This window comes from Populus euphratica, unplaced genomic scaffold (genome assembly GCF_000495115.2).
Source record: "Populus euphratica unplaced genomic scaffold, PopEup_1.0 scaffold304.1, whole genome shotgun sequence".
NCBI lineage: Eukaryota > Viridiplantae > Streptophyta > Magnoliopsida > Malpighiales > Salicaceae > Populus > Populus euphratica.
The window spans coordinates 89855-117302 of NW_011500190.1; the positions used below are offsets into that span (position 1 = coordinate 89855).

General features: G+C 28.7%; 2 protein-coding genes across 2 annotated transcripts; one reads left to right on the top strand and one right to left on the bottom strand.

The window, feature by feature from the left end:
* Nucleotides 1-8263: 8263 nt before the first annotated feature.
* Nucleotides 8264-10721, bottom strand: LOC105111688 (12-oxophytodienoate reductase 2-like). The gene is made up of 5 exons (XM_011007128.1): nt 10579-10721; nt 9923-10063; nt 9642-9772; nt 9263-9424; nt 8264-9039 (listed from the first exon to the last, which is right to left on the bottom strand). Exons 1-5 carry the CDS (start codon nt 10626-10628, stop codon nt 8447-8449), a joined length of 1077 nt encoding a protein of 358 aa, XP_011005430.1. The 5' UTR covers nt 10629-10721; the 3' UTR covers nt 8264-8446.
* A 5760-nt stretch (nt 10722-16481) lies between these two features.
* Nucleotides 16482-20653, top strand: LOC105111689 (putative 12-oxophytodienoate reductase 11). The gene is made up of 5 exons (XM_011007129.1): nt 16482-16708; nt 17514-17654; nt 17786-17916; nt 19179-19355; nt 19891-20653. Exons 1-5 carry the CDS (start codon nt 16605-16607, stop codon nt 20481-20483), a joined length of 1146 nt encoding a protein of 381 aa, XP_011005431.1. The 5' UTR covers nt 16482-16604; the 3' UTR covers nt 20484-20653.
* Nucleotides 20654-27448: the final 6795 nt, after the last annotated feature.

The following is a 27448-nucleotide window of genomic DNA, read 5'->3' on the forward strand; positions in this document are numbered from 1 at the left end:
GTTGTTGTTATTGTTACTATTATTGTTGTTATTGTTGTTGTATTATTGTTATTTATAATTTATACAATTAACCTCCCTGTGGTTCGACCCCGGTCTTACCGAGTTATTTATTACATCGACTCTCTTGTACTTGGGAGAAGACATCAATTTTTTGATCGTGTCAAAATTCATTAGCAAAAACTAAGTCTCTACTGACACAGAAATCATCAAGAAAAACTGAGTCATTGCTGATCTAAAAATCATCAATGGAAACTGAGTTATTTATGGCACTAATTTTCCCTAGGTTACGCATAAGGTCTACATCAAGCTTTCCCCCTTATAACCTTCTTCAACCTAGTTTGGACATAGTTCGTAACCAAATAGCATCCAAATTTACAAAATAAAAGTGATAAGTAATGTTTTTATCCCATGATGATATCTTGCATTCATCAACATTAATAAAGACAATCTTTTAACTAACACCACTCGCTAAGATGACTAACACTCTTATTAATTCCCTTTTTGGCATACTATGTTTCTCCCAAATATTGACATCAACTACTATTCATCACAACATGGTAAGATGATTTATGTGCACTCAAGTTTAATACGTACTAGCTAACTTGGATAAAAGTAAGGATCTCGTTCATCCTATAATTTCATCAAGTTTATCACGAGGTTATCAAACAGTATACAACCAAGTCTCAATAAGTACATTTTCTCATTACCTCTTCTTTTTCTCTTGGTTTTCTTCTCCCCTTCTCCTGTTGTTCTATTCGACCCTCTATGTTCTTTTTCTTCTATGTTTTTGGTCATCACTCTTTTCTCTAACTCTTTATTTACACAAACACTTAAGAAATATGACTTTCAGGCTGATTTAGGTAGTTTTTTCTTTGAAAAAGAGGGATCACTACAGCTAAGGCTATTATCAATTTTTGTGGAGAGGAAAAGTCATCACTTTTTCCTTTCCTTATATTTATTCCCCTTTTAAATGAGATCAAGGTGTTTGGAGGCCCCTTCTTCGGTTAACCTAAACTATACCGATTTTCCCCCCTCATAATTTCTACCTAGAATAGATTGGCCTGTACTATTTAATTATTTTGGTTTTTACATATATTGTACTACATTAGGTGTCATACATGTTTATTTCCATCAAAACATCACATACATTATTACTATTATTTTTTTTTATCAAATATAGGAATTGTATAGATTAAAAAAAACAAGACAAGCTTGCAATACAAGCTGGAAACTAGCAGAATAGTACATACATTAGAAAAAGGAACATACTCCCTTGAATAAACCATAGCAGGCATAATAACAAAGCTAAATAGTCGAAGGGAACATACTCCCTAAAGAATGAACCAAGGGAACAGGATCCTATATTCAAATAGCATGAACATCCCTCATGTAGGGAAAAACCTTCTAAGGGAAAGAGACATGTGAAGCCAATTTGCATGAGCCATGCTTATGGCAGCAACAACCACCAGTGGATTAATTAGTAGGAGACAAGCGCAAGAAGCCATCACCAAGACAGCCTGGACCCACAGACGTCCAACCAATAGAAAAGGGCATCCAATGCAAGCCCTTCAATAGGGCACACTAGGATCTGAAAAGCAGCCTCCTATTCTGAAGCAAAAGAGCAACAGCAAACAGCTTCAAACCAACCCAATCAGCAGGGGCACAAACATATTTGGACAATAACATGCCAAATAGCAACAAACAGTAGCAAGCAATAAGACCCCACTACTGGGCTTATACCAAACCCAACTAGCAGCCACTAAGCATGCAAACCAACTATAGAAAACAGAGGCAACAAGCTAACAAGAAAAGGCTGGCAAATTCATCAAACAATCCCAACAAGCAAAAATCTGCACCAACTATAAGACAGGCCTAAGAGGCAACAAACAAAAAAGAAGTATACCCAGAGTAGACACAAGGATATATTCCTTGGCCTAAATCCACAAGAGTATAATATTTCAAAGGGAGGAAGAGGGGGTGCTGCCCTGAATCCTGGAGTCAGCCGAGGAGGAGTTTTTGGAAGGTTTTCCACACCTTTCTAATAGCACCCTTAGTAGTACAATGGCAGAGGCAGCTTTACTTCTAGTCAAGTATTGCCTCCTTAGAGGGGATGCTGCGGCAGCTTCATAGCAAGCTTCAGATACATGAACAACCTGAGGAGAGCCAGAAGAAACTTCAGGGGATCCTGGATGCGAAGCCAACTTTGCCCGCTTGAGCACAGAACATCCTGGACCCTTGTCGATAGCTACAGCTGCCTCAGCTGCCATTGGGTCAATCAATGGTTCACCATAAGGTTCCTCCCTAGGTGACTTTTTTCAACAGCTTCAGTGTCAACTGAGGGATTAGAGCATCCAAAGGGAGCAACAGGCGCTGGGGGATGCTTTTTTTACTTATGCCTGAAAGCTGAGTTGCATGTTGAAGTGGAGTGTCCCAATGTTTTGCACTACTTGCAAAATCTAGGCAGGGATTCATATACCACTACCTATGCTTTGGAAACACCATTCGAGAGAGTGATATCAATCGATGATGGTAATTCAACAAGCAAGTCAATCTCAATCAACACTCGGGCATAGGAAAGCCGAGTCATGGAGGATGTTGGAGAATCAGCATTCACTAGTTTCCAATCACACTGGCCAGTTTAAAGAGACACAATGGGGACCAGCACTGAAGGGGAAGGTTGGGAAAGCGAACCCAAACTGGCATCCTATCAATATCAGAGGTGTTAAAATCAAAATAATCAGGCATGAGTTTCAAAATCAATAATCGTCCATAGACAGAGTATAGCCCTCCATTCAGCACTTCAGTTATATCCAATTCAGAAGCAAACTTGAATACGAGCCAGCCAGAGTCGTGCATAGAGAAATTGGCATTACATTATTACTATTATTATTATTATTAGTAGTAGTAGTAATATTACCATTAGTATTAGTACTACTATTTCTCTAACTCTCTATTCACTCAAACATTCAAGAAATATGACATGGAGGCTAATTTAGGTAGGCTTTTCTTTGAAAAAGAGGGGTCATTACAGCTAAGGCTATTATCGGTTTTGAGAGAAAGGAAAAGTCATCACTTTTTTCTTCACTTATATTTATTTCCCTCTTAAATGAGATATGGGTGTTTAGGGGCTGGTTATCCTTATACTTATTCTCCTTTTCGGTTAACCTAGATTAGACCGGTTTTCCCCACTCATAATTTCTACCCATAATAGGTCAACCTATATTATTTAAATATTATGTCTTTTACATATATTGTACTACATTAGATATCATATATGCTTATTTTCATCAAAACTTCACATACATTATTATTATTATTATTATTATTATTATTATTATTATTAATACTACTAGTTAATAGAAAGTTTACTTGATTTATTATTAGTTAACATTTGATGTGCCAATTTTATTAATTTATTTCATCTAAAATTTAATTTAAATTACTAAGAGTGATTATCGTAATCTATAAGAATTTTCCCTTTTAATTATCATCATTTTTACTAGTTTTCTGATTTTTCTTATTAGGGATCTACAAAGATATCCTATAAATCAAGAATTTTGCTATTAGCGCTGGTTTTCTAATTTTTCTCATCAAGGATCTACAAAAGATATCCTATAAATCAAGAATTTCCATATTTGAGTTGTTGAATTTAAGATTTTTTTAAAACCCTAATTTTTACAGCTAAACCCTATTTTTTCCTTTTTTGTGATTTATTTGATCTTTCTGCTTCCTTTTTTTTTGAATTGTAAACAACTTGATCATAAATAATCTACCTTTTTAATATCTTTTTGCTGCAACTATAGTTCTAGATGAAAAAAATAAAGAACTAATAGTGAAACTAAAAGATAAAAGGATATAACTTGATTTTAAGTGTTGCTCTAATATCAACTAATTTGACCCTCATGATTATATAGATTTAGAAACTCACGGTTAAATCAACCCTGCCTAAAAAAACTAAATTCAGGGTTATAATTGAGCTTGACTTAACAATAACTTATACTGTGACACCAAAACAATAGGCTTGAATGAAAAGTATAGAAGACACCATAAAACTTGGTTAAATTTTCAATAGTTCAATGAAGAACCAAAATATAAGAATCCACTCAAAAACATATAATAAGGTTATTCTAAAATCAAAGTCTTTAAGAAAAACCTAAATAAAAGATAAATAAAAATATTTATAATATGTGAAATGTTCTAAACATGGTTGGAAAAATAATAAGAGAGTTCTAAATAAATAAATAAAACAATCATAAATCAACTAGTAAACTACTACAAATCCTTTATAGTAGTTTTTGGTCCTTATCGTAAGGTTTTACTAATTTTTAATGCCATGCCATTTTAACCCAATATAAAAAAGATATCTAAAAACCTTTTGTAAAAATTCAGCCCAAGCTAACGGTCGGATAGAAATTTATGCTTATTAAAGTGAAATTGTTCATAAAAAAATAAGTCCAAAACTTGCTATAATGCTAAAATTAATTATCCAATGAAGTAGATGGATTTGACTCCTCTTGTAAATGTATTAAATTTACTAAGGTCTAATTATATCTTGTTGAAGGTGTAACCTTCTTAAAATTCACCTTAACCCAAATACTTGAAATAAGTTCATTGAATATATTTTTTAGCTTCTTTACTCTTGATCTTGTGATTGGCCCATCTAGAACTTTGATTAGATCTTTTGATATTAGTTTGGATCACATCAAGAAAATGGTTTAAAATGGCTAAAAATAAAAAATTGAAAAGTTTTTTATTGAATTAGAAAGGATGCTTACATTGAGGGATTATTTTAATACAATCAGGGATGAAATTGAGAAGAAATGCTAAGAAAAGGGTTGGACTTTTACAAAAATTAAAAATTAAAAATCCAAGGACCTAATTCAAAAAGGTAGGAAAATCGAGAGACCTATTTTTCAAAATAAAAATTATATTAAAATAAATTATGCATTTTTATCAAACCAATATCATTTCGTAACAAATAACAAAAAGAAAAAAAATGCATTGAAACAACATCATTTTGGTGTATAGTTGAATAATACTTTTTTTTCCCCAATAGCAGCCTACAATTGTTATTTTTTAGTTTTGGCATGAGTGTGGCCAATTGTTTTCTCTCTCCATGTGTACTACATTACCCTCATATGCATGTGTGTTTTATTCTCAACCAAGATACATGATTTGACCTTCAAAGTCCGCCACAAAGCTAATGCAAAAAGGTAAACTTGAGCATGCTTTACCAAAATGTACAATTATGGAGAAGTGTGGAGATTAACCTAAGGAAACTATTGGCCATTGTCAAGCTACCAAGAAAGGTTATAGAATCTTCATTCTTATCTATAAACAAAGGGGAAAAGTAATAAACAAAAAAAGCATATTTAGAGAAAGAAAATGTCAAGTTAGAGAGAGAAGAAAATGAGAATTTGAGCTAATAAAAATGAATTTAATATAAGCCAAATGGTATTAGAGGAAAAAAAAGAAGTAAAAAATAGAGAGAAAAAAACCTTAAACCTGAACAAAAAAAAAAAGAGGTTTTAGAATGAGAATAGAGGTGCTTTGAACCAACTATTAGCAAAGAGAAAAAAAATGAGAAGAAAGAAAGAAAAAAAATGAAAACAAGGAAAAACCCAAAAACCTAAGAAAAATAGAAACCCAAAGTAGAGAGAAAAAATGACTTGAAAACCACACCATTACTGACACATCACTGTCATTGTCACCAAAACAAGTCTTTCCTCATTTAGAACAAGCCTCAAAATATGTCAGGTTCTTTTTCTTTCTCATTTCTTCCTCCTTATTTACTATTCACAAATGAAATTAATACACATGTTAGTCACTATTTATTAATGTATTTTTATTTTATTTTGATTTGATTTTTTTTCATGTTGATGTTATTTAATTTTATAAAATTGCATCTTTTTCTTTTTACTTACATATGAGCATATAAAATATTTGTTAAAAAATTAAAAATAAAGTTGATGAGTAAAAACATGTTTTTTTATGAAACTTGAGACCTAACAACCAGATCGATGTGTCTTCTAGTTTTTAGAGACCGACATAGACCTAACATGATATTTTGAATCTTAAAACAAGTTTAATAATGAGTTGATTAGTTTTGGTCAAGTTAGCATCAAGTTTTTATTAATCATAAATTTAAATTTTAATGGTTAGGTTGGCATGTCTTCAAGTTTTAAGGGTTAATGTAGGCCTAGCATGATGTTTTAAACCAAAAACAATGTCAATAGTAAATCCACAAGTATCTTTTGAGTAGGGTCTGATATGAAACAAGCATTATATTCTTTCCAAATTTGTTTTGTAATAAAATAAATAATAAATAATAATGATAAAAAATTCAAGAAATATATATATAAAAAAAAACTAAAATAAATCATCAAGTTATGAGACTTATAATATATGATTTGTTGTTAACTTGATGAGCATTCATGAAACTAAATGATTTGCAAATAAATTGAGAATATAATTTAGACAATAAATAACATATAAAATTAATATAGAAAAAATACATGGTTAAGGTAATATTTTCTTAGAAAAGATATGGTAAAGATGATTTTTATTTTCCTTTAAATATAACCAATATCTTTCTTAGGTGTTTTTTAAAAAAACTAGGTTGTAACTCCATGTTTTATATTTTCTATTAATTTTCAAATGTCTCATTTTTATTAGATGAAACAAAATTGTTAGACTATTATAACTCAAGATTCAATTACAATGTCGATTTCTCCCATTAATCCAAGTTACAATTGTTAAGCGAGTATCACTGAATTTTTTTTCTGTTTGTTTAGTTTATGTAGTTTCAAGAGTTTGCATCTTGGTCTTGAAACTTTATATTTTTTATATTTTAATCCCTAGATGTTAAAATATGAGAGAAAAAATAACTTAATAAAACAGTGAAGAGAGAAAATTTTAGCTACCCACGTTCTAGTTGCTAATAAGGCTTATCTCTAACGTAAATGGTTTCACTTTGGAGAGAAAAATTCGATGCAAGTTGTTTTCTCCTTTAAATAAATTATAAAAAGTATATCGATGCTCATTAAAAAAAAATTTTATTTGCTTTGATTTTTTTATTCTAAATTGATTAAAAGGTATTTTATGATTGAAAATGAACTTTTTTTTTTGTGTGTTTTCATGTTAAAATAAATTTAAAATTGGATTTTTAAAATCTAAAAACTTAAATCTTAATTTTCTGACCATTAAAGGTAACATAAAAATTAAATTGGGTTTTTTTATTATCCATTTTTAAAAAAAAAAAACTACAACAACATTGATCGTATTAAAAAGAAATAAAGAAATTAAAGCCAATCTATACTTTTTTCTTTTAAACTAGTCGTGTGGCTTTATCCTTCTAGGCCCAAGTTCGTAGCCTCATTTAAAATAGCTCTTTAATTTTTTGTAATTATTTATTTATTTTAATTTAGCATTGAGTTCACTATAAATAAAATTATTAAAATTGTATTTAAAAATTTATCTAACTATTAGATTTTTTATGGTAATATAAATTAACTTATTATTTTTTAATATAACAATGAATATTTAAAGGAAATAAAAATAAAGAAATTAAAGCAATCTATACTTTTTTCTTTTAGGCTAGTCGTGTAGCTTTGTCCTTCTAGGCCCAAGTTCCTAGCCTCATTTAAAATGGCTCTTTAATTTTTTATAATTATTTATTTATTTTAATTTAGCATTGCATTCACTATAAATAAAATTATTAAAATTGTATTTAAAAATTTATCTAACTATTAGATCTTTTATGGTAATATAAATTAACTTATTATTTTTTAATATAACAATGAATATTTAAAGGAAATAAAATATTTTTAAAAATATTTTATATAATTTCTTCACATTAATTATTCTATTTGTTTTATACAAGTATAAAAATTATTGAGTCAAGACTGTTTTTTTTTTAATGAAATAAGATATTTTTTTATAAAAAAAAACACTATACCTCTAATAAAAAATACATTTTTATCCAAAAAACAAATACATGAATATAGAAAGAGTTTTGATTGAAAAGATACATATTTTTTCTTAATTTAAATTATTAAGATTTTTATTTTAATTGCCTTTAATTTTTATTTATAAACACATACTACTAATATAAAAATATAATTTTTTGTCAAAAAAAAAAAATACATGAATGAAAAAGGAAATTTTGGATAAAAAATACAATTTTTTACTTTATAACTTAAATTTTAATCTTTCTTACAAATATCTATTGTAATTGAAAACTGACTTACATCATAGTATCTAGTTCAATCTGAAATGTGTATTGCTGACCAGATGCTGGTCTACAATCCGCTTTTATTATTGAATTATAACTATTTTAATGGTTTACAAAACATTTAAACTCATAGAAACAATAATTGAAAGCAATCAGACGACAACAACAAAAATACTCACAGAATACAAGTTTCAACTATGGTGACTCAAAACCCTACGCAGTGTCTTCAAGGAAAGGATAATCAGTGTAACCAACAACAGGGTCATGTGTATAAAATGTTTCTCTGTTGTACTTGTTGAGAGGAGCATGAAGTTCAAATCTCCTCGGCAAATCTGGATTTGCCAAGAACAAGCGACCATAAGCGACAAGGTCTGCACGGTTCTCTTCAAGAGCTTTGTTTCCATCTTCCCTGTCATAACCACCAGCAACAATGAATGTATTGTTGAAAGCCTTCCTCATAGGCAGCAGACTTTCAGAGAATTTTGTATTCCCTGCGCCTATCTTCATTCTTGGCTCAACCATGTGGCAGTAAGCAATACCGTATTTATTCAAGGATTTAACCATGTAGAGCCCTAGAGCTTCAGGATCTGAGTCTCCCGATTCCATATAGTTTACATGAGGAGACAGTCTTATTCCAACTTTATCTGATCCTATCTCATTCGCTATAGCCTCAACTATTTCCAAAGTGAATCGGCAGCGGTTCTCTAGTGATCCACCATATTGGTCTGTTCTGTTGTTTACTTGATCTTTCATGAACTGGTCAATTAGATATCCGTGAGCCCCATGGATCTCAACTCCATCAAAACCTATAAAAAGCACAGAACAAGCTTTATGTCATGGTGTGTATTATTTATGAAACCCAATTTGCAGATGTTCTAACTTCATTTCCAACACAAAAACTTTACATTTTTGTTTTGGGTGGGATGAAGCTAAAGTTTCTAAAATGTTGTGCAATCACGTATTGTTCAGCTTGTTAAAATCCTGTAAGAAAATTCTGAGTTTCCAAAATATCTGAGATAGAAAGTTTACCAGCTTCTATTGCGTTCCTCGCAGCAATTCTGAAATCATTGACTATTTGAGGGATTTCATCTGTCCTTAGACGCCTCGGAGGTGTGAACTCCATGCCTTCAAGTTGAGAAGATATTGGCTTGTCTGTAGAAGAGACCGGAGCTTGCCCATCTGGCTGGAAACCTGCAAATGCCAATAATATAGAAAAATTAATTAGTAACCATATTAATCTTTTCATTGTTTGAAAAGGACTTTGCTAATCGTATTAACTAACAAGAAAGTATGGCCCATGAACACAAAGCAGCATTAATCATGGTTGCAGATACTGGAAACAGAACTTTAACATACTAGGAACAAAATTAAAATTTATGCATCAACGAGATTAAAGGCAATAACTCACCGCTATTTGACACCCTCCCGACATGCCAAATTTGACAGAAGAAAATACCTCCTTTGGCATGGACAGCATCCACAATGGGTTTCCATGCTTCGACTTGCTCTCTGGTCCAAATACCTGGAGCATGTAGGTACCTATATATATTCATATGTAAGAGTATGAACACACTGAAGTGTCAATGTAACAAGATCAAATATTGAAGTGACGTTGCTCTATTCCAGTAATCGCAACAAAAAGTCGCCAGTTAGATTGAGTATGGCATCAGGCATGGCTGATGGAATTACCCTTGTGCTGTGTCAGAAACTCCAGTGGCTTCAGATATGAGAAGACCCCCCTTTGTGGCTCTCTGGGAGTAGTATAGAACGGCATGCGGCTGAGGAACGTTATCGTAAGATCTCTGTCTAGTCAATGGTGCCAGGACAATTCTGAAAAAAAAAATGAAATCACCGAAGTAGTTATAATTAAAATGATATTCAAAGAAAGCAGTATATCCACTGCATTAACTATTTATTTAACCCGGGAATTTACATGATTATATCTCCCGGTCATGAGTTGGTGATGAAAAACAGGAAATCAAAGAACAAACAGCTATGATAAGGATAAATTACCTAAAGCTTGACCCAACAGCCAAAAAGTTTTGGATGATCTTATAACAAATTCATTACCCAACATATCAAATGAAACAGAAAAATCAAGAAGAAAGAAAAAGGAAAGGTCATATACTAATTTCTTCGTGTCATACATATCGATTTTTAATGATCAACAAGACTTCAAAGAAGAATTCTGAATACAAAAGCAACATTTTGCTGCTGAAAACAGTAAAGCAAACTGAGATCACAGCATGTCATCTACATCAAACCATGCAAACTCAAGGAAATGGATGTACACGAATCCATACTGTACATTAAAGAAAAGGGAGATAACGTGAGTAATCAAGTACCTGTGAGAAAGATTAAACTTGCCCATCTTGTATGGGGTGAGAAGAGGCATCGTGGGAGTCTCAGCAACTTGCAGTTGATTAATTGTTATTGTGGTGATTCACTAAGAACTTGGAGGAGTTGGTACGCGAGATCAGGTAAGCGTCGGGGGCTATTTATAGTTTTAAATGCTCCTGTTGACTTGCGAAAAAAAAAAAGTGATGACGTTTGAAGGTACGTATTACAGAGGAGGGATCAAATTTGAACGCTGCAGTCATTGGTAATGATGTTGAATTCATGGTCTTTAAAAATTTAAAATAAAAAAATTGTCTTTTTAATATTATTGTCCAATTTTTCTACAAATTATATTTTAATCGATTAAAATATAATTTTTATATATATAAAAAAAAATTTATATGAAGAGAGCTAATAATGTCTTAAACCGGCTTGGCATCTGAGAGAATGTGTGACTGGTACATATCAATAGCATATTCTCTCTTTCTTTTTTTTCTAACTACGAAATTATCAACAACATTATTGTTTATTTGTTTTAAAAATTTATTTTTTTATATTTTTTATTTATTTTAAATTAATATATTTTTAGTATTTTTAAATCATTTTGATATGTTGATATCAAAATAATTTTTATAAAATAAAAAAATTATTAACATGCATTTTAATATAAAATATTATTTAAAAATTAATCATAATCACAATACTAAACAAAAAAAATTTTCAATTTATTTCTATTATAGAGATGCGGTTGTCTAGGTTCATAAAGGTTTCCTTTGATGACAATGGTTTAAAATTGTTTTTTATCATGTGTTCTTATTTTTTATATTTTTAATGTAATATATCAAAAAATTAAAAAATATTATTTTTTGTTAAGAAATATTTCTGTAAAATATTTGGTTTGTAACTACAAGTTGAAAGATAATTTATATTTTTTTATCGATAAAGTTTTAAGAAAAATACATATAAAATCATGATGAATTAAAATGTTTTTAAATTTATTATTATAGAAAAACACAAATCGAATCCAAAAAGCCTTTGGATTTTATTTTATTTTATTCATTTGGATTCTCTCGCTTTCTCTCGGCCACTTTGGTAGTTAACTTTGTAATGTTTCGAACCAAACCCACGTTCTATTCGAGGTGAACAGTGGTTGGGTTTTCCCTGTGTGAACAGCCGAAATGTTCGAGTGGACGGAGGGAACGTGACTTCTGGTTCAAAAGCGAGATATGGATAGATTTTCTGGTCTGTGATTTTGAAGGAACCTAAAGTAAAACCGATCAGTTCCGGCGAGAGAACGTGTCTGAATATCACTCTTCTTTTCTTTTCTTCTGCTGGTAGTTGGGGCTGTATATTATCCTTGTTTGCGAACGTAAACGCAAGAACGCAGTTTATTTCTGATAAGGTCCACAGTAATTGCGTTTAAAATGCACGTTTATCAAAGCAACTCGCAGCTGCTGCTTTTTTTCTATGCATTGTTCACATTGCGTTCAATTTTAGTTCCTATATTAAGAAGAGGGAGAAAAACTCACTAAAAAACAAAGTTATCAATTGACCATAATCTAGCTAATTTGTATATCAATTGACTTCTTTTTTTCAAGAAGTTCAATGAATGTGGTCCTTCTCTCAATGACGTCTTTTTTTCAAGGAGTTCAATGAATGTGGTCTTTCTTTCTAAACATGGCCACAAAAAAAAAAACAAAAAGAGGTCAAGTTGTACTTGGTTATTTTAATCAAATTGATTTTTATTTTTTAGATTTATTTTGAAGTGTTTTTAGGGTTGATAAATGATTTATGAAGATTTTTATGGTGCTTAATTCTGTGATAATTTATTTTTATCATATAATTTAATAAAAAATAATTTTTTAAAAAATAAAATTATTAAATCAGTAAAGTTTATGATCTAAGTTACAAGTTAAATTGTGAAACCTGAGTCAATTGAATATCTCATCATCTCAATATTTAAAAGAAAGATGTTATCTTGAGTTTTTTTAAAAAATTAAACCATATTTTTACCAGATACTCGAGTTGTTTTTAGATTCATGAGTCAATCGAGTCATGTCGGAACAATTCTCGTACAATTCAATTTAAAATTCGAGCTAAATAAAAAATCAAATCAAGTGCTTTCAAAATTGCTCTATAATAAAAGGTTTAATAATAATGTCAATAAATAAATAAATTGCGACTTAAGTATGTTTTTTATGTTTAAATTTAACAAAACTCTAAAAAGCGTGGTGAATTCACTATAATAATAGATATAATTTATCATTAATCACAATGAATTGCTCTTTGTACCTCTCAATATAAAATTTGGAAGGTTGAGATATTAATTATTTTATATAATAAAAATACTTTTTTACCAAAGTTAGTGAAATTTAAACTTGCTAATCAAGGGGTTTTTTTTACTTTGCACAAACTTTAAATTAAGTGCTTCTTTGCCCTTAGATAAGATAAAATAACTTATATGCATTTATGCGTGTTTTGGTATTTTTATATTGGTTTATTTGTTATTTTCTAAGTTATAAGCAGCTTTTTAATAATTTAATATTAAATTTAAAAAAGTTATTATCACATGTTATTCAAGCGCTTGTATGGTGGTCGTGTCTGTGTTTTTTTGGCAACATGTGCAACACCATTATTTGTCAAAAAATAGCCTTTCACCATGTCATTAAAAGCGTCGCCACGTGCTTTTTCTCTTAGTATAGCTCATGTCAATGGTGGACCAATGATTTGTCATTGGTGGTCATTTCTTTTTTTTTTTCTTTATACTATTCTTTTTTTTTAGTTAAAGTACATGTTTATCCTCTTTTCTTTTTCTTTTTCAATTTTAGTCATTATGTTTTTTATTGTTTAATTTTATCTTGGTCTTTTTACAATATTTTTTTTTTGTATTTTGAATTCAGTTTTTAAATTATAATTTGTTATATATTATTTTCTTCAAATTGATCCTTATTTTTTTTATTTATCTTTTTTACCCCTGGATTTTTTATTAAAGTTTTATTAGTATTTAATTTTACCTTTCAATTAAAGTTTATGTTGTTTTTTTTATTTAAACCTCATTATTTTTATTTCTTTTTTCCTTTCATTAGTTTTTTTCTTTTCAGTTTAACCTTCCAATTTAATTTTTTAAATGCCCTCAAATTTATTTTTTATTTTGATTTCCACCCTCATTTTTTCATTAATTTTTTTTTTGTGGTTGATTTTTTCCTCGTTTACATCCTTTGGTATTTTATTTATTTGGGATTGGGCTTCATGATTTTTTTCATTTGTCATGCTTCTAATTTAATGACACGGGTTATAAATTTTAAGTGCTACTATAGTTATGAATATTTTTTCATCATATTATTTTGTGATTTTATCATTCTACATTGTTTTAAAAACATTATTTTGTAGTTACCTTCATATTTTTTTCCACTAGTTTATCTCGATTTCATTACCTAAACCACATGTTTTGTAAAGCTATTTTTGAAAAAAAAAGGTTTTTTTTTAAAAACTGTTTTATTTTTTGTTTAATTTTTTTGATTTTTGATTTTACTTTATACAAACAAGTTTTGTTTTGTACAAAAAATAATTATTTTGAAATAATATTTCCAATATGTTTGACCATGTATATCTCTTTTTTTTTTATTCACTTTGTTTCATACGTGTTTTTATTTCTATTATCTTTTATAGATCTTAATAAACAAATTTAATGGACATAAACGAATAAATGTCTTATTTTGCGAGACCATATATCTTAATCTATGCCAATTTCTTAATTTTTTTGAATTTTTATTTTAGTTATTATTAACAATTTTATTTATTTATTTACATAGATGATTATTAGATTTTTAGATAAAAATTTTGATTTACATTTATAATTTTTATTATGAAAAAAAAAATATGAAAATAGTTTTTATGCTCAAGTTTTTTTTAGAAACAAATTTATGACTCACTACAAAGCATGATCAAATAAAATTATTAGTTGCCCTTTAATTATTGTTTTTTTTCGCATTTATTTTTTTAAATCCTTTTGTGTTATTAATGTTTTTTTATTTTAACTTTTGACTTTTGATTTGTTAGAAATTTAGTTTCATACAATCTTATCACTCAATATTTATTTTTAAAAAAATTGGTTTTGTAGTTATTTTTAATTTTTTTTATAAATTCATCCTGATTTTATGATTTAAATCATGAGTTTTGTGTGTTATTTTATATTATTTATATAAGCTTTTTTTCTTAATTATGTTTATGCACATATAGTTGAATATGGAAAATATTTATAAAGTTTAAATTCATCAAATACCATATAAGTTTTCTGTTCAGCAATATTATTGAATTCCTCCACCTATTAGTTATTAGGATAGGGCAAAAACTATGATAAAGTTTTGGCTTGTACCGTGGTGATGCGGTAGTTTTTTCAGAAAAACAAAAGAAGATATTTTTTAATTAATTTATTGTTTTCTCAATTTAATTTATTTATTTTTAATTATGATGTTTTTCTAATTTTTTTAAAGGTAATTTCTTCCTAATTTATTTTTTTATTCTATATTATTAAAGTTTTCTAATTTATTTTTTAAAATAAAATGTTGTAATAACTTTTTTATTATTGTTATTGTTGTTATTTTTTTTCTTTGTAAGTTGTGACATTAATAAAGAATAATTGAATGTTTTAGTTGTCCCTCCTCCATTGTAAAGTTGTTTTTAATTTTTAAAGATTTTGATATGTAATAAACTTTTTTATTCTTTATTCTCATCTAAAAATTATGTGATTTTTATTTGTTAGCTCTATATTTTATATTTTATTTTTGGTTTCTTAGAACTCAAAAAAACTTCTTTATCCATGAAATTCTTACATCTATCCTCGTCTACCCTCGTGCCTGTGTTAAATCCATATTCTATATTTCTCTAACAATTGACAAAATAAATAAATAAATAAAATAACTACCACTGCTGTCACATTCATCGAAATACATACAATATATAAATAAATATTCAAATCTTGTTTCAAAATTTATGTAAATATGAATTTTAATAAAAAATGAAAAATTTGAGTTATAAAAATCATTAAAAAAAATTCTCAAAATGCTAAAAAGGTAACAACCAAATTTAAAATCATAAGTGGAACTAAAGCACAAGTGTCGGAAACAATAATTTCAAACTTGAATGATACCGACTGCACCCAAGATACTTCTCTCATAATTAAAGTAAAGTAGATTTTTTTTTATTTTAAAAATATTTTTTTTCTAGTTTAAAAATATATTTTTATTTTTTAAAATTATTTTTTAATGTTTTTAAAAGTACTGATATAAAAAATAAATTAAAAATATACAAATATATATTATTATAATATATTTTTAATAAAAAATACTTAAAAAAACCTTTAAATAACCGAACAATAACATATCTTGTAGATGCAAAATTGGAACCATGTTCCATGTATTAAACTAATGCTTCTTTGATATTATTTTAAGGGTAGTTTTTATTTATTTATTTAAATTTTATTTTTAATATTAGAATAACAAAACAATGTAAAATATAAATTTTTTTTTTTTTTAATACTTACATTTCACAAAAACAAACCGAGCTAGTTATTGTCTTAGGAAATGTTGCTGCTTTATGAAGATCCCTGGTAAAAAAGAGAGGTGTCAAAGTAGTGTTTCTCTTTTTTTATTTTACCTGTATGTTTTTATGTTTACTTTTTTTTTTAATTTTAAATTAATATTTTTTAGTCCAAATTATTTTAATATAAAATTAAAAATAATTTTTTAAAAATAAAAATATGTTATCTTAATATATTTTTAAATAAAAAAAAACCTAAATTACTACACCATTCACCTGAAAAAAATATTTTAAAAAATAACTTAAATATCCTTTTATAGACGTCATGAATGATCTCAGCATTTTCCCATATCGAACCACCTGCTTGTCATATTTTGAGACTTGGGGAGTCCAAATATCCAGTCTATTAATAGAGGTGTTCATCACCAAATTATTCAGTCGTTCAATTTTCTGATTCTTGTTTAAACAGTTGTCTAAGGCGTAGCTGACACCGGATATGGAAACCAAAATGCATCAAGAAGAAGAGAAGTCCAACAATCATGCAGAGGCTGCTCCTCTTCTCACCCCTTACAAAATGGGAAAGTTCATTCTTTCTCACAGGTACGTGTGTATGGTATATACCACACGCTCTTAATTTTTATTTTTAATTTCCACAATTTTTATGTTCTTGAATTTTTGTCATTTATGATTTATATGATACACCTTTCTTTTAGCATCTACTTTTCCTAAATCACTAGTTTAGTTTTTATGTGATAAAAAACTATCAAAGGCTATACAAAGAGTAGTATCAAATTATTTTATATGATGTGTTTTGAATGAGTTATCTCTTATGGTTTGTTTAGGTTGAGCCTCGCTCTCTTTTATCCATTCTTTAGTCTCCTTTCCTTTGTTGTTGTGATTTGAATTTTCGCATTTTCTTCTCTTCTCTTCCTTCCTCCTCCCTGGTATGATTCCTTTTTAACTATTCCATTCCAAACAGAAAAGTTCACGTCTTTTTTTCCATTTTTGTGTACTTCGTTTGACATGGTATGGTGTGATCTTGCCATGTTGTTGGTGGGGTTCAAATTTTGGTTCAAATTGTTGGCTTTTTGAATTTTTATTGGAAAAACTATGCGTTTTCTTTTCCCTTTTACCTTGAATGGACAAAAAATCTAGACGGAACAGGTATTTGTAGAAAACCCCAGTTGGCATTTTTCTTTTCCAGTTTGAACACTTCTTTTGAGCAATAAATCGTCAGATTCAAGAAATGTCTATTTTCAACGACTTGCTTTTTTTTTTTTCAATTTCAAATGTGTTATTGAGAAATAAAAATTAAGTTTTGGTATGTTTTCAATGCGTAAATAGATGAATGAATTTACCAGTGAAGCTTTGAAAAATTAATTTATGATCTGCTGTCCATTTGCAGGATAGTACTGGCACCATTGACTAGACAGAGATCATATAACAATGTTCCCCAGCCGCATGCAATCTTGTATTATTCTCAGAGAACCACCAAAGGAGGTCTTCTCATAGCTGAAGCCACTGGAATTTCTGACACAGCTCAAGGGTATTTTTTTATTTTTTATTTTTTATCGTCAGTAGCCTATCTATCTATCTATCTATCTATCTATCTATTTTTATGTTTCATAATTTCAATGATATTTTGATTTGAAATTATGATTACTTGTTAAATTACAGGTATCCAGATACTCCTGGTATTTGGACTAAAGAGCAAGTTGAGGCATGGAAACCCATTGTAGATGCTGTTCATGCCAAAGGTGGCATATTCTTTTGTCAACTTTGGCATGTTGGAAGGGTTTCAAATCGAGGTGAGTTGAATTCAATCTCCCATATGGATTATCTTCTATCCAGAATAACCCGAGCTTGCATTGAGTTGAAAAGAATTTGAATCCAAAACATGTCTCTCAAGCAGAGCATTTATTTTCCCTTTTCAAAACTTTTCATGATTGATGCAATGCTCCTAAGTAAATCCCCCTCCCTGGCTCGAATAAAGGGCTCATGAGTTTGGTTTAAAGTGGATGCCAGGATGCCATGATCCAACATGTGCATGTTGAAATGGATCAGGCTATTAAGGCTTCGTATTTAGATAGACCACTTGTGTAGATAAAGGGTAAATGAAACCATGGATGTCATTCTTGTTAATTACTGTTATAGTTGCTGCTGAGATAGTAGAGTTATAGTTATGGTTTTGTTACCTTTCGATGAACTTGATATGAGAAGGTTTCTACCACTGGTTTAGCCTCAGCCAGTGTGTCTGGTCCTTTTGTAATAGTGATGCGTCCAACTTTTTTCTTAGATGAGTTGACAGAAATTGCTTTGTTTGAAGAGAGTTAAATTCTAGTTCTACTGCTGTTGAATTCACTGAAAGCAGCACGTTATCACTGTGTGTGTTAGTCAAAAGCATTAAGCGTATATGATGCAGGAGATTATCCTCAAAAGTGTACTTTTATTTTAATAAATATAATTTTTGATCTAACCGTTGAATCATGCCAAAATTTTGTTAGGCAATTCTAGAGAGTTTGTTCTCTGTAAAACTAAAATTTCATAGCAATTAGAGATCATGAAAGTTCTCAGATAAGATCCAAAAGTTATTGTTCAAGATTTGCAATATTTTCTTAATAGATTTAATTTTTTTTATTTGGTTTAGAACTCTTTTATTATTTTTTCAACTTTATTTAGGATGTTTTTAGTAGTATAAATAGTGTTATTTAGCTTGTATTTTAGGTTGTGTCACCTATATTGAACCTTTCAACTTTCTCAAGGGCCATATTTACCTCTTGTTATTGCAAGAAACTCACAATGCAATTTGTTCTGGAGGGGTCTACAGTTTAGGTTTTGCAGAATGAGAATAGGGTCATCAGTATTCTACTTTTGTGTGAAGATTTTTTTCTGGTTTTTTAAGAAGGAATATTATTCTGCTCAAAGTATCTATGAAGATCATCACCCTTTTTTTTTTTTGTTTCTCATTGTTTCTAATTCTGTTCATCAATTTATGTGATTGAATCATCTCTTCATGAAAGCTTCTATTTGGTGTGATTTTTTTTTCCGCCTCTATTATTTGCCTATACAGATTTCCAGCCAAATGGGCAAGCGCCAATCTCATGCACAGACAAGCCACTAGCCCCTCAACTTCGAGCTAATGGAATTGATGCTGTAGAGTTCACCACTCCAAGGCGCCTAAGAACAGATGAAATTCCTCATGTTGTCAATGACTATATAATTGCTGCAAGGAATGCTATGGAAGCTGGTATGCTTTATTTTCCAGAGTGGAAGTCAGAATGTGAAATTTATCTTTACTTTCAACAAGATAAATCATATAAGAATACTTAACTCTCTAGGCTTTTCCATTGAGAAATTCAGTTAGAAAACTTGCAGAAGTAGTTCTATGAACAAGAGAATAAAAAACAAGAAGATGAAAATGAAAGAATACTGCAGTTCATATTTGTGTGCTATTAAGGATTGCTATTTCATCATAATACATCTCGCTGTGTTTGAGAACCATATGAAAATGAATTTTTGCCAGTGTTCTTTGTATGGGGAAAGTAACAGGTGTAAGCAATTGCCCTGTTTCCAGCCAAGCTGCTTCATTTGAAAACCACCACTTTATTGCTTCTTAGACATCTGGAATTGATCATGAATTGTCCATCTCCTGGTCATATAAATTTGATACTGGTTCAAATCAATCTTTCTTCTTCTTATTCAAGTTTCAGGATTTTAAACGTTTGTTTTCAAAGTGGTTATTTGAATTCTTTGGTAACATGAAAAACGATCCGTCTTTTTAGGTTTTGATGGAGTTGAGATCCATGGGGCTCATGGTTACTTAATTGACCAGTTTATGAAGGATCAAGTTAACGATCGAACCGACCAATATGGTGGATCTCTAGAGAACCGCTGCCAATTTTCCTTAGAAGTGGTTGGAGCTGTAGTCGATGAGATAGGAGTTGATAGAGTTGGAATAAGACTCTCTCCCTATGCAAATTACGGACAAGCAGGAGACTCAAATCCAGGAGCTTTGGGTCTGTATATGGTTGAATCCTTGAATAAATATGGGATTCTCTACTGCCATATGGTTGAGCCAAGAATGAAGACGGTGGGGGAAAGAGTTGAATGCCCGCACAGTCTTCTACCCATGAGAAAGGCTTTCAATGGCACTTTCATTGTTGCTGGAGGCTATGATAGGGAAGAAGGAAACAAAGCTGTTGCAGAGAACTATTCAGATCTTGTTGCTTATGGCCGTGTGTTCTTGGCCAATCCAGATTTGCCGAGAAGATTTGAGCTTGATGCACCACTGAACAAGTACAATCGCAGCACATTCTATACACCAGATCCTGTCATTGGTTATACTGATTATCCCTTTCTTGAACCCACTGCTTAGTCCTCTCGCAGATTAGAATTGGATCTTAAATTGCTCAATCATTACAAAATTTGATATTTGCATTATATTTAAGCTGCTTGACTGCTTTACAATAACAATTATATTTAAGCTCCAGAAATCTAAGGACATTTGTCATACTTACCAAGTGAATATGCATAATTTGGAGTCTCGTCTTGTAACTAAGCAGACACAGTCCAACGCATTTCAGTAGGCAGTTCTGCTTTCAGGCAAGCTGGCTAAAGAGAAATCAGTATTCTGCAAGTTATGAGAGGAATGTGTAAATATATCATATATATTTTGCTGATCAAACGCGTGCGTAATGGGGAAAAGAAACAAATAATCGATTAAAAATTAAAAAATAATATAAATATTACTTTTAAACTAAAAATCATGAAAATCAACTTTGAAAAAACAATCATTTTCAAAGAAAAAAATTCAAATATTAAAATACCAATTTTAGAAAAAAATCTTCGAAGATAGGCTATGAGGATAAAACATAGTTTGGATTACAATTAGGCACATGGGGAAAAAGGATGAAATTGATCATATGATTGAAGTAAATGCAAGACTAAGGATCAAAAAAAAAAAAAAGGGTACTCTTTGTAATGCCAATTCATCCAATTAAAGGTCTAATTGGATGAATAAATAAAAAATTAGAGCCAATTTGACTATAAGTAAAAGAATTAAAGATTAGAGAACTAAAATGAAAAGGTAGGGACCTAACTGAAAAAGAATATTGAACTAAAGAATCAATTTGAATTTGGCTGAAATTGCATAACCTGAGGAATCAAGGACTATAGTGTAAGGTGTGTTAAAATATAGGAACCAAGCTAAGATGAATCAAGGGTGAAATTGAAAATTTTTAAAAAAAGAAGACCAATTTTAGGTTGAGTTGAAGATTTTTATAGATCAAAAATTGAAATTATAAAAGCGTCAAAGTTCTAAGATTAAATTAGATCTTTAGATGCAACTTCGTTAAGTTAAAATTTAAAATCTTAAATTAACCTAAGACAAGAACAATTTCATCCTACTTTAAATAAAATGGTGAGTTTTATAAAAAATAATATTGTTTAATAACTATTGAATAAAAAAATTACATAAAAAAAAGTGACATTATTTTGAAAACTGTGAATAGAGCCTTCTTCTTCCTTGTGAATTTAGTCATAAATGAAAAAAGTTTAATTCTTACAGAAACCATTTTTTTCTCTCATTTTATTATTGTGTTCCCTTCATTTTGACTTTGACATAATACTCTCAATCCCAACTTGAATTACTTATTTTTTTAGCCTTATAATCAATATAACACCCAGCAAGAAACCTTACCCAAACCAGCTTAAGAACCTGCAAAAAATAAAAACATGTAAGTGCCCAACTTTGCTATCCTGTAAATTAGATAAAGATATACATGAACTTCAACCAACAATGGTAATTTCTTCACAAGGATTAATGGTGATGCAAACACATAGAGTAAGAATTCAATAACCCATAATTAAAATTAGATCCTAACCCAAGCAAACTAAAATTAGATTTAATGATACATGACCAGTAATTACCTGAATAAAAGAAATAAAGTTATAAATCGTGAACGCCACAAAGAAAGAATCTATGATAAGTTCTGAATAGTTCAATGAAAAATCAAGAGAAAATAAATATTGTCCAATAATATTTTGAAAATCAATAAGTTATAGCAAGTTATGAACTAAAAAAAGTATTTATAGTTCAACAAAATAAACTCTACTATAACTTAAGATGATGTTAAAATCTAAATATAAACTAGTTCAAGAGTACTTTAAAATAAAATAACAAAGCATAAGTCTCAATTCAATCCACATAGTAATTTTTAGACCTTATTGATTTTTTATTTTTGATATTTGATCATTATGAAATTTTAACCTTATAAGAAATAAAAGTCCTTTAAAATCTTCTAGTAAGATTTGAGCTGATTCAATGGTCAGATTGAAAGTTATGATTATTAAGATAAAATTATATAGTGAAACTCTATTACATGTTAAACAACCATATCTCTATTTTGGATTACATTAATGAAGGCTTGATCCTTCCTTGAACTTAACTTCATGCTTGACACCACTTTATAAGTAATTTTAGAAGCTTGCTCAACCTAGATATCTTGAATTAGCTTATTGAATACCTTTTTAATCTTTTTAGGTATTATAATTATAATTACTCCAAGCAGCATATGCAATGAATCATGTGATGTTGCTTGTTGATTCTTATGATTTACTCTCTCTTATAAAATATTTGATTTTGAATAGTCTAGAAAAAGACAAAAAATAAAAACATTAAATGTAGTATTGATATTATACTCATTTGGAAAGTCAAACTTACAAGTTTTATTGTTGACCTGTTTAAGAACTTGAAATATACCATCTTCTCTAGGATACAACTTAGATCTTTTATGGCATGAAAAATACTTCCTTCATTATATACACTCAAACCTAATCATTAGGTTAAAAAATAACTCACCTATGATGTTTGTTAGATTTAGATACATATTGTTCTTTTTTTTTTTATTTGTTGTCGTATACTCTCATAAAATTTCTTCACCATTTCTATGCCTTGCACTAATAATATAACTATGAAAAAAATTCTTTATCCATGCAGAAAAGTACTCTTCTTTATGAGCCAAAATACCATTAAAATAAACTATCACAAATCTATCTATAAATACATGCAGTAAATAATTTATCAATCTCATAAACATAGTATATTAGTGAGAACAAATAACATAACTAACCATTAATATAGGTCATGTTTAGTTTTAACAATAGTTTTTCATTCATCATTTTTTTTCATTTTAATGTAATAATAATCACTTTTTAAATCATTTTTATAAGGATATATGAACAATGCAATTCATCTAACATGTCATATATTTTAAGAATTAGATATTTGCTTTATTATAATATTGTTCATAGCCTCGTAATCCAAACATATCCTCCAAGACATATTTTTGTTGAGCATAAGAAACATTGGTACCATAAATGATCTTATACTCTCCCTCAAGTATCCCTTAACTATCAGTTCCTCTATTTGACTTTGAAGCTCATTTATTTCATTTAGACTGATCAATTGAGAATTATAAAATTATAGCTTTAGAAATAATATCAATTTGATGTTTTATTTCCCTTAATTGTAGTAAACCATTAAAAACATAACAAGGAATATATTTTAATATTTATGTAATAAAAAAACATGAACACTAAGAAGAGAATGATCAATATCAACATCAATACTAAGAAGAGAATGATTAATATCATTAATGTTAAGAATTATCAATATCATTAGTTTTAAAACATGTCATTTTTTAACAAAAATACAAACATAAGCGGATTAGTATAAAATGCATTTTTAATATTGCATTCTTTTGTATAAAAACTCATTTGCTTCTTTGTTTTTCCCTCAAAACTCTTATTTCCTTTATTTTTTTATGGTCGTTCTCTCTTTTCTCTCATCTCACTACTTTTTTGGACACTTTTCTTGGCCACCTTTTGTTTTCCCTCCTCTTATTACTCCCGACTAGTTATTGTTTTTCACTATCCTTTATTGAAACTCTCATTTCATTGCTCTTAACCTTACTCTCTCCTTTTAATTTCTATTTTTCTTTAGACACTTGTCTTGGAGTTAAGGGTACAAGGGTGGTGGATTTTCTATATTTTACAAATAAACACCTACCTATTATTAATAACTTTTTTATTAAACTACTATGGCCTACCTAATAATATGTGACCTATATGCAAAAAACAACATCACATAATACCTTATCATTATACCTTCTAATTAAGAAAAATACCAATATCCATTTATTCACTTCACCACCCCATACTCATTCAATCACTGCAACTTATATAGCATACGATGTTTTATAGTTGATAAATTTAACTTTTCCATAATAGTAATGCTAGCTACATTATCAGAACTTTCTTCGTCTATAATTATATTACATATCTTATTACTAATATGGTATCTTGTATGGAAAATATTTTCTCTTTTCCACTCTAAATCATCTTTTTTGACTTGAATACTCAATACACTCTTAACCACAAATGATTGACCTTAAATCAAATACTTTATCTCATCCTCACTAGTATCCTTACGTGATTACATTTTCTTATTATCGCTATCACTTTTGGTTTCCACCCTTCATGGTCATGCAAAATCATACCTTTTTTATTTGGACATTAAGAAGTTATGTGACCTATTATTAAACAACGTAAACATTAAATATCATGATTTCATGGTGGTTGTGAATGAGATTTACCTCTTATATTAGCGTAGACTTCTTTTTTACCTTTAAGTGCTTCGATTTTACTACTAACAGTTAGCTTAGTTTGGATAACCCTTTTTTTCTTCTAATTCAGCCTTTATATGAAAACTAACCTAAGTTTTTTAACTTGTCATGAACTACTCTTTCTTTTGAGCTTTTATTTCATCTTTGTAGCCATATACATCATGTCTTTTAACTCTATATAGTGCTCTAACTCTATAATATCCATTATCTTATGGTTCAAACCATTATAGAATTTGGTCATTATAGCTTCTTTATCTTTTTTTTTTTATATATTCTTCCAAATCATAGCTATCTCCATCTTTTTATGGTAGTTCTTTATACTTTTAGAATTTTAAGCTAAACTTTGAATTTCTAATACAGATCTTATACAAATCTTAATAATAGTGACCATGAATAAATTTTCTCCTCATGATTGCTTTCATCTTATCCCAAATATCAATAGACCTCTAATGATTTATTTTTTTACTCAAAACAAGCTTATTCTACCAAATAATAGCATAATTAGTAAAATCAATCATAACTAATTTGACCTTTTTCTCCTTCAAATATTTATGATAATAAAAGATTAACTTTATTTTCTTTTCTTATTCAAAGTAAGATTTTAGATCATTTATTCATTGGACAATAGAAATCTTCATCTTAATACTCTTATAATTTCTGTCCAAACCATCACGAAACTTAATATCTCTCATAAATTCTTTATGATTGAAATCCTTATAATGTAAAAATCTTTTATCACAAAAACATAATGTTGCTGAATTCTACCTTATTGGTTGAATAAAGCCTTATCAAATTCATACAAATTGTCATTCTTATTTTCTTCAATAAACTCATCTACAAGTGTGATAGAATATCTCTCTAGTCTTTTGATATTAGGAACCCTTTGAGATGACCATTTTTGAAAATTAGCAATAATGACATTCTATTTATCCATTATATTATTTACCTCACCAAACAATATATCCATCTTAACAAACTATTATTGCATGACCTTTAAAACTAAGAAAGTGTTCTCATTATCCTTCTTAGGTGATGATTCATATTTGGAAGACATCATCGAATCTAAAAAATTATGCTAATAAATAATCCTCACACTCCATTAATTTTTACTCTAAAGGATGTGTTATTCCACTTAGGTTTCACTTGTAATTTTTCTTTTTAAGATAATTTTCTCATACTGTTTACCTTTTACCCCTCTACAATTCTATAAGGAATTAAACAAAAAAAGAAAAAGAAAAAAAAGAAGATTATAATGTTCTACCAATGGATTTAAAAAACACAATAATGAAGAAAACATTAAGAAAACTAGGAATAAGGAAAACTCAACAAACAAACCTAAATAAATAACAAAAACTAAATTCAATAACAACACACATTTAATTTAGAAGTAGACCAAACAAATTGATTGTCAATTGAAAAGAACTTAAAAACCTGAAATAAATATGGATTCAATCAATTCAAAATCAACTTAGAACTTTCAATTCAAAACAATTTCAATTCCACAATCTTGATACAAACGGATTTTTCATAGCTATGATTTACAATTTCTTTATTTCTTTAGTAATTTATGGCAGAAAACTAAATAACATATAACTTTTTTACCTTTTTATTTATATATATTTTGGTAGAATACTAGTTTAATAAATAGTCTTTTTATTAATGAAATCGCAAAGTAGAAATTTAAAATAAAGCTAAAATCAAGAACATAAAGAAATTATAAGGCTAGAATAAAGAAATCAAGTAAACTTTAAAGCTAAAATATAAAATACAAAGAAACTATAAAGCTAAAACCAAAAAGATAAAGAAACTAGGGTTCAATGATCTTGAGAGAAAACTAAACCTAAGAAAGAAAATAAACTCAAATCATAAAAAAAAAAATTAAATTTAAAGATAGATAAATGAAACTTGATTTTAAAATCAAGCTCTAATATAAACAAATATGAATCCCAAAGGTAATAACCCTAATGCTTATAATCACGATTGAATCCTAACTGAAGAAAGCCAAAATCATGTTTGATGAAATCTAACCTTATGATTACCTGAATTAAATAGCCAAAGTTATAAAGTTTGAACACCGTAAAGAAAGATTATTTGATAAGTTCTAAGCAATTTATTAAATAACCAAAGATCAAGAGAAATATTTTTAAAAATCAATAAGTTTTGGCAACTTACAAAACAAAAAAAAGTATTTATAGTTCAAAAAAATAAACCATAATAGAAAATTAGGCTGAATATAAACTAGTTTATTAATAGTTTAAAATAAAATAACAAGACCTAAGTTTTAATAAATAAATCCCAATTTGCAAATATAAACCTTATTAAAATGCCTTCTCATTCTACGATTGTGATGAAAGTTTAATTTTTATATGAAACAAATCATTCTATTAAAATATATGCTTGATCCAATAGTTAGATTAAATGTTATAACCATTATATAAAGTTATGTAGTTAAGCTTTATGACATGACCAAAAGATTGATATCTTCTCCCAAGTGTAGGAGTGTCGAAGTAATAAATAACCCGGCAAGACCGGGGTCGAACCATAAGAAGGTTAATTGTATAAATTATAAATAACAATAATATAACAACAATAAGAACAACAATAATAGTAATAACAACAACAACAATAGTAGTAGTAGTAATAATAATAATAATAA

What these genes read in the sequence shown, in the direction of transcription:
- LOC105111688 (XM_011007128.1), bottom strand. Translation starts at nt 10,628, where the DNA reads ATGCCTCTTCTCACCCCATACAAGATGGGCAAGTTTAATCTTTCTCAC. An exon ending in GTTTCTGACACAGCACAAGG is followed by an intron (nt 9,773 to 9,922) that starts GTAATTCCATCA and finishes GAATATATATAG; the next exon opens with GTACCTACATGCTCCAGGTA. An exon ending in CGGGAGGGTGTCAAATAGCG is followed by an intron (nt 9,425 to 9,641) that starts GTGAGTTATTGC and finishes TGGCATTTGCAG; the next exon opens with GTTTCCAGCCAGATGGGCAA.
- LOC105111689 (XM_011007129.1), top strand. Translation starts at nt 16,605, where the DNA reads ATGGAAACCAAAATGCATCAAGAAGAAGAGAAGTCCAACAATCATGCA. An exon ending in ATTTCTGACACAGCTCAAGG is followed by an intron (nt 17,655 to 17,785) that starts GTATTTTTTTAT and finishes GTTAAATTACAG; the next exon opens with GTATCCAGATACTCCTGGTA. An exon ending in TGGAAGGGTTTCAAATCGAG is followed by an intron (nt 17,917 to 19,178) that starts GTGAGTTGAATT and finishes TTGCCTATACAG; the next exon opens with ATTTCCAGCCAAATGGGCAA.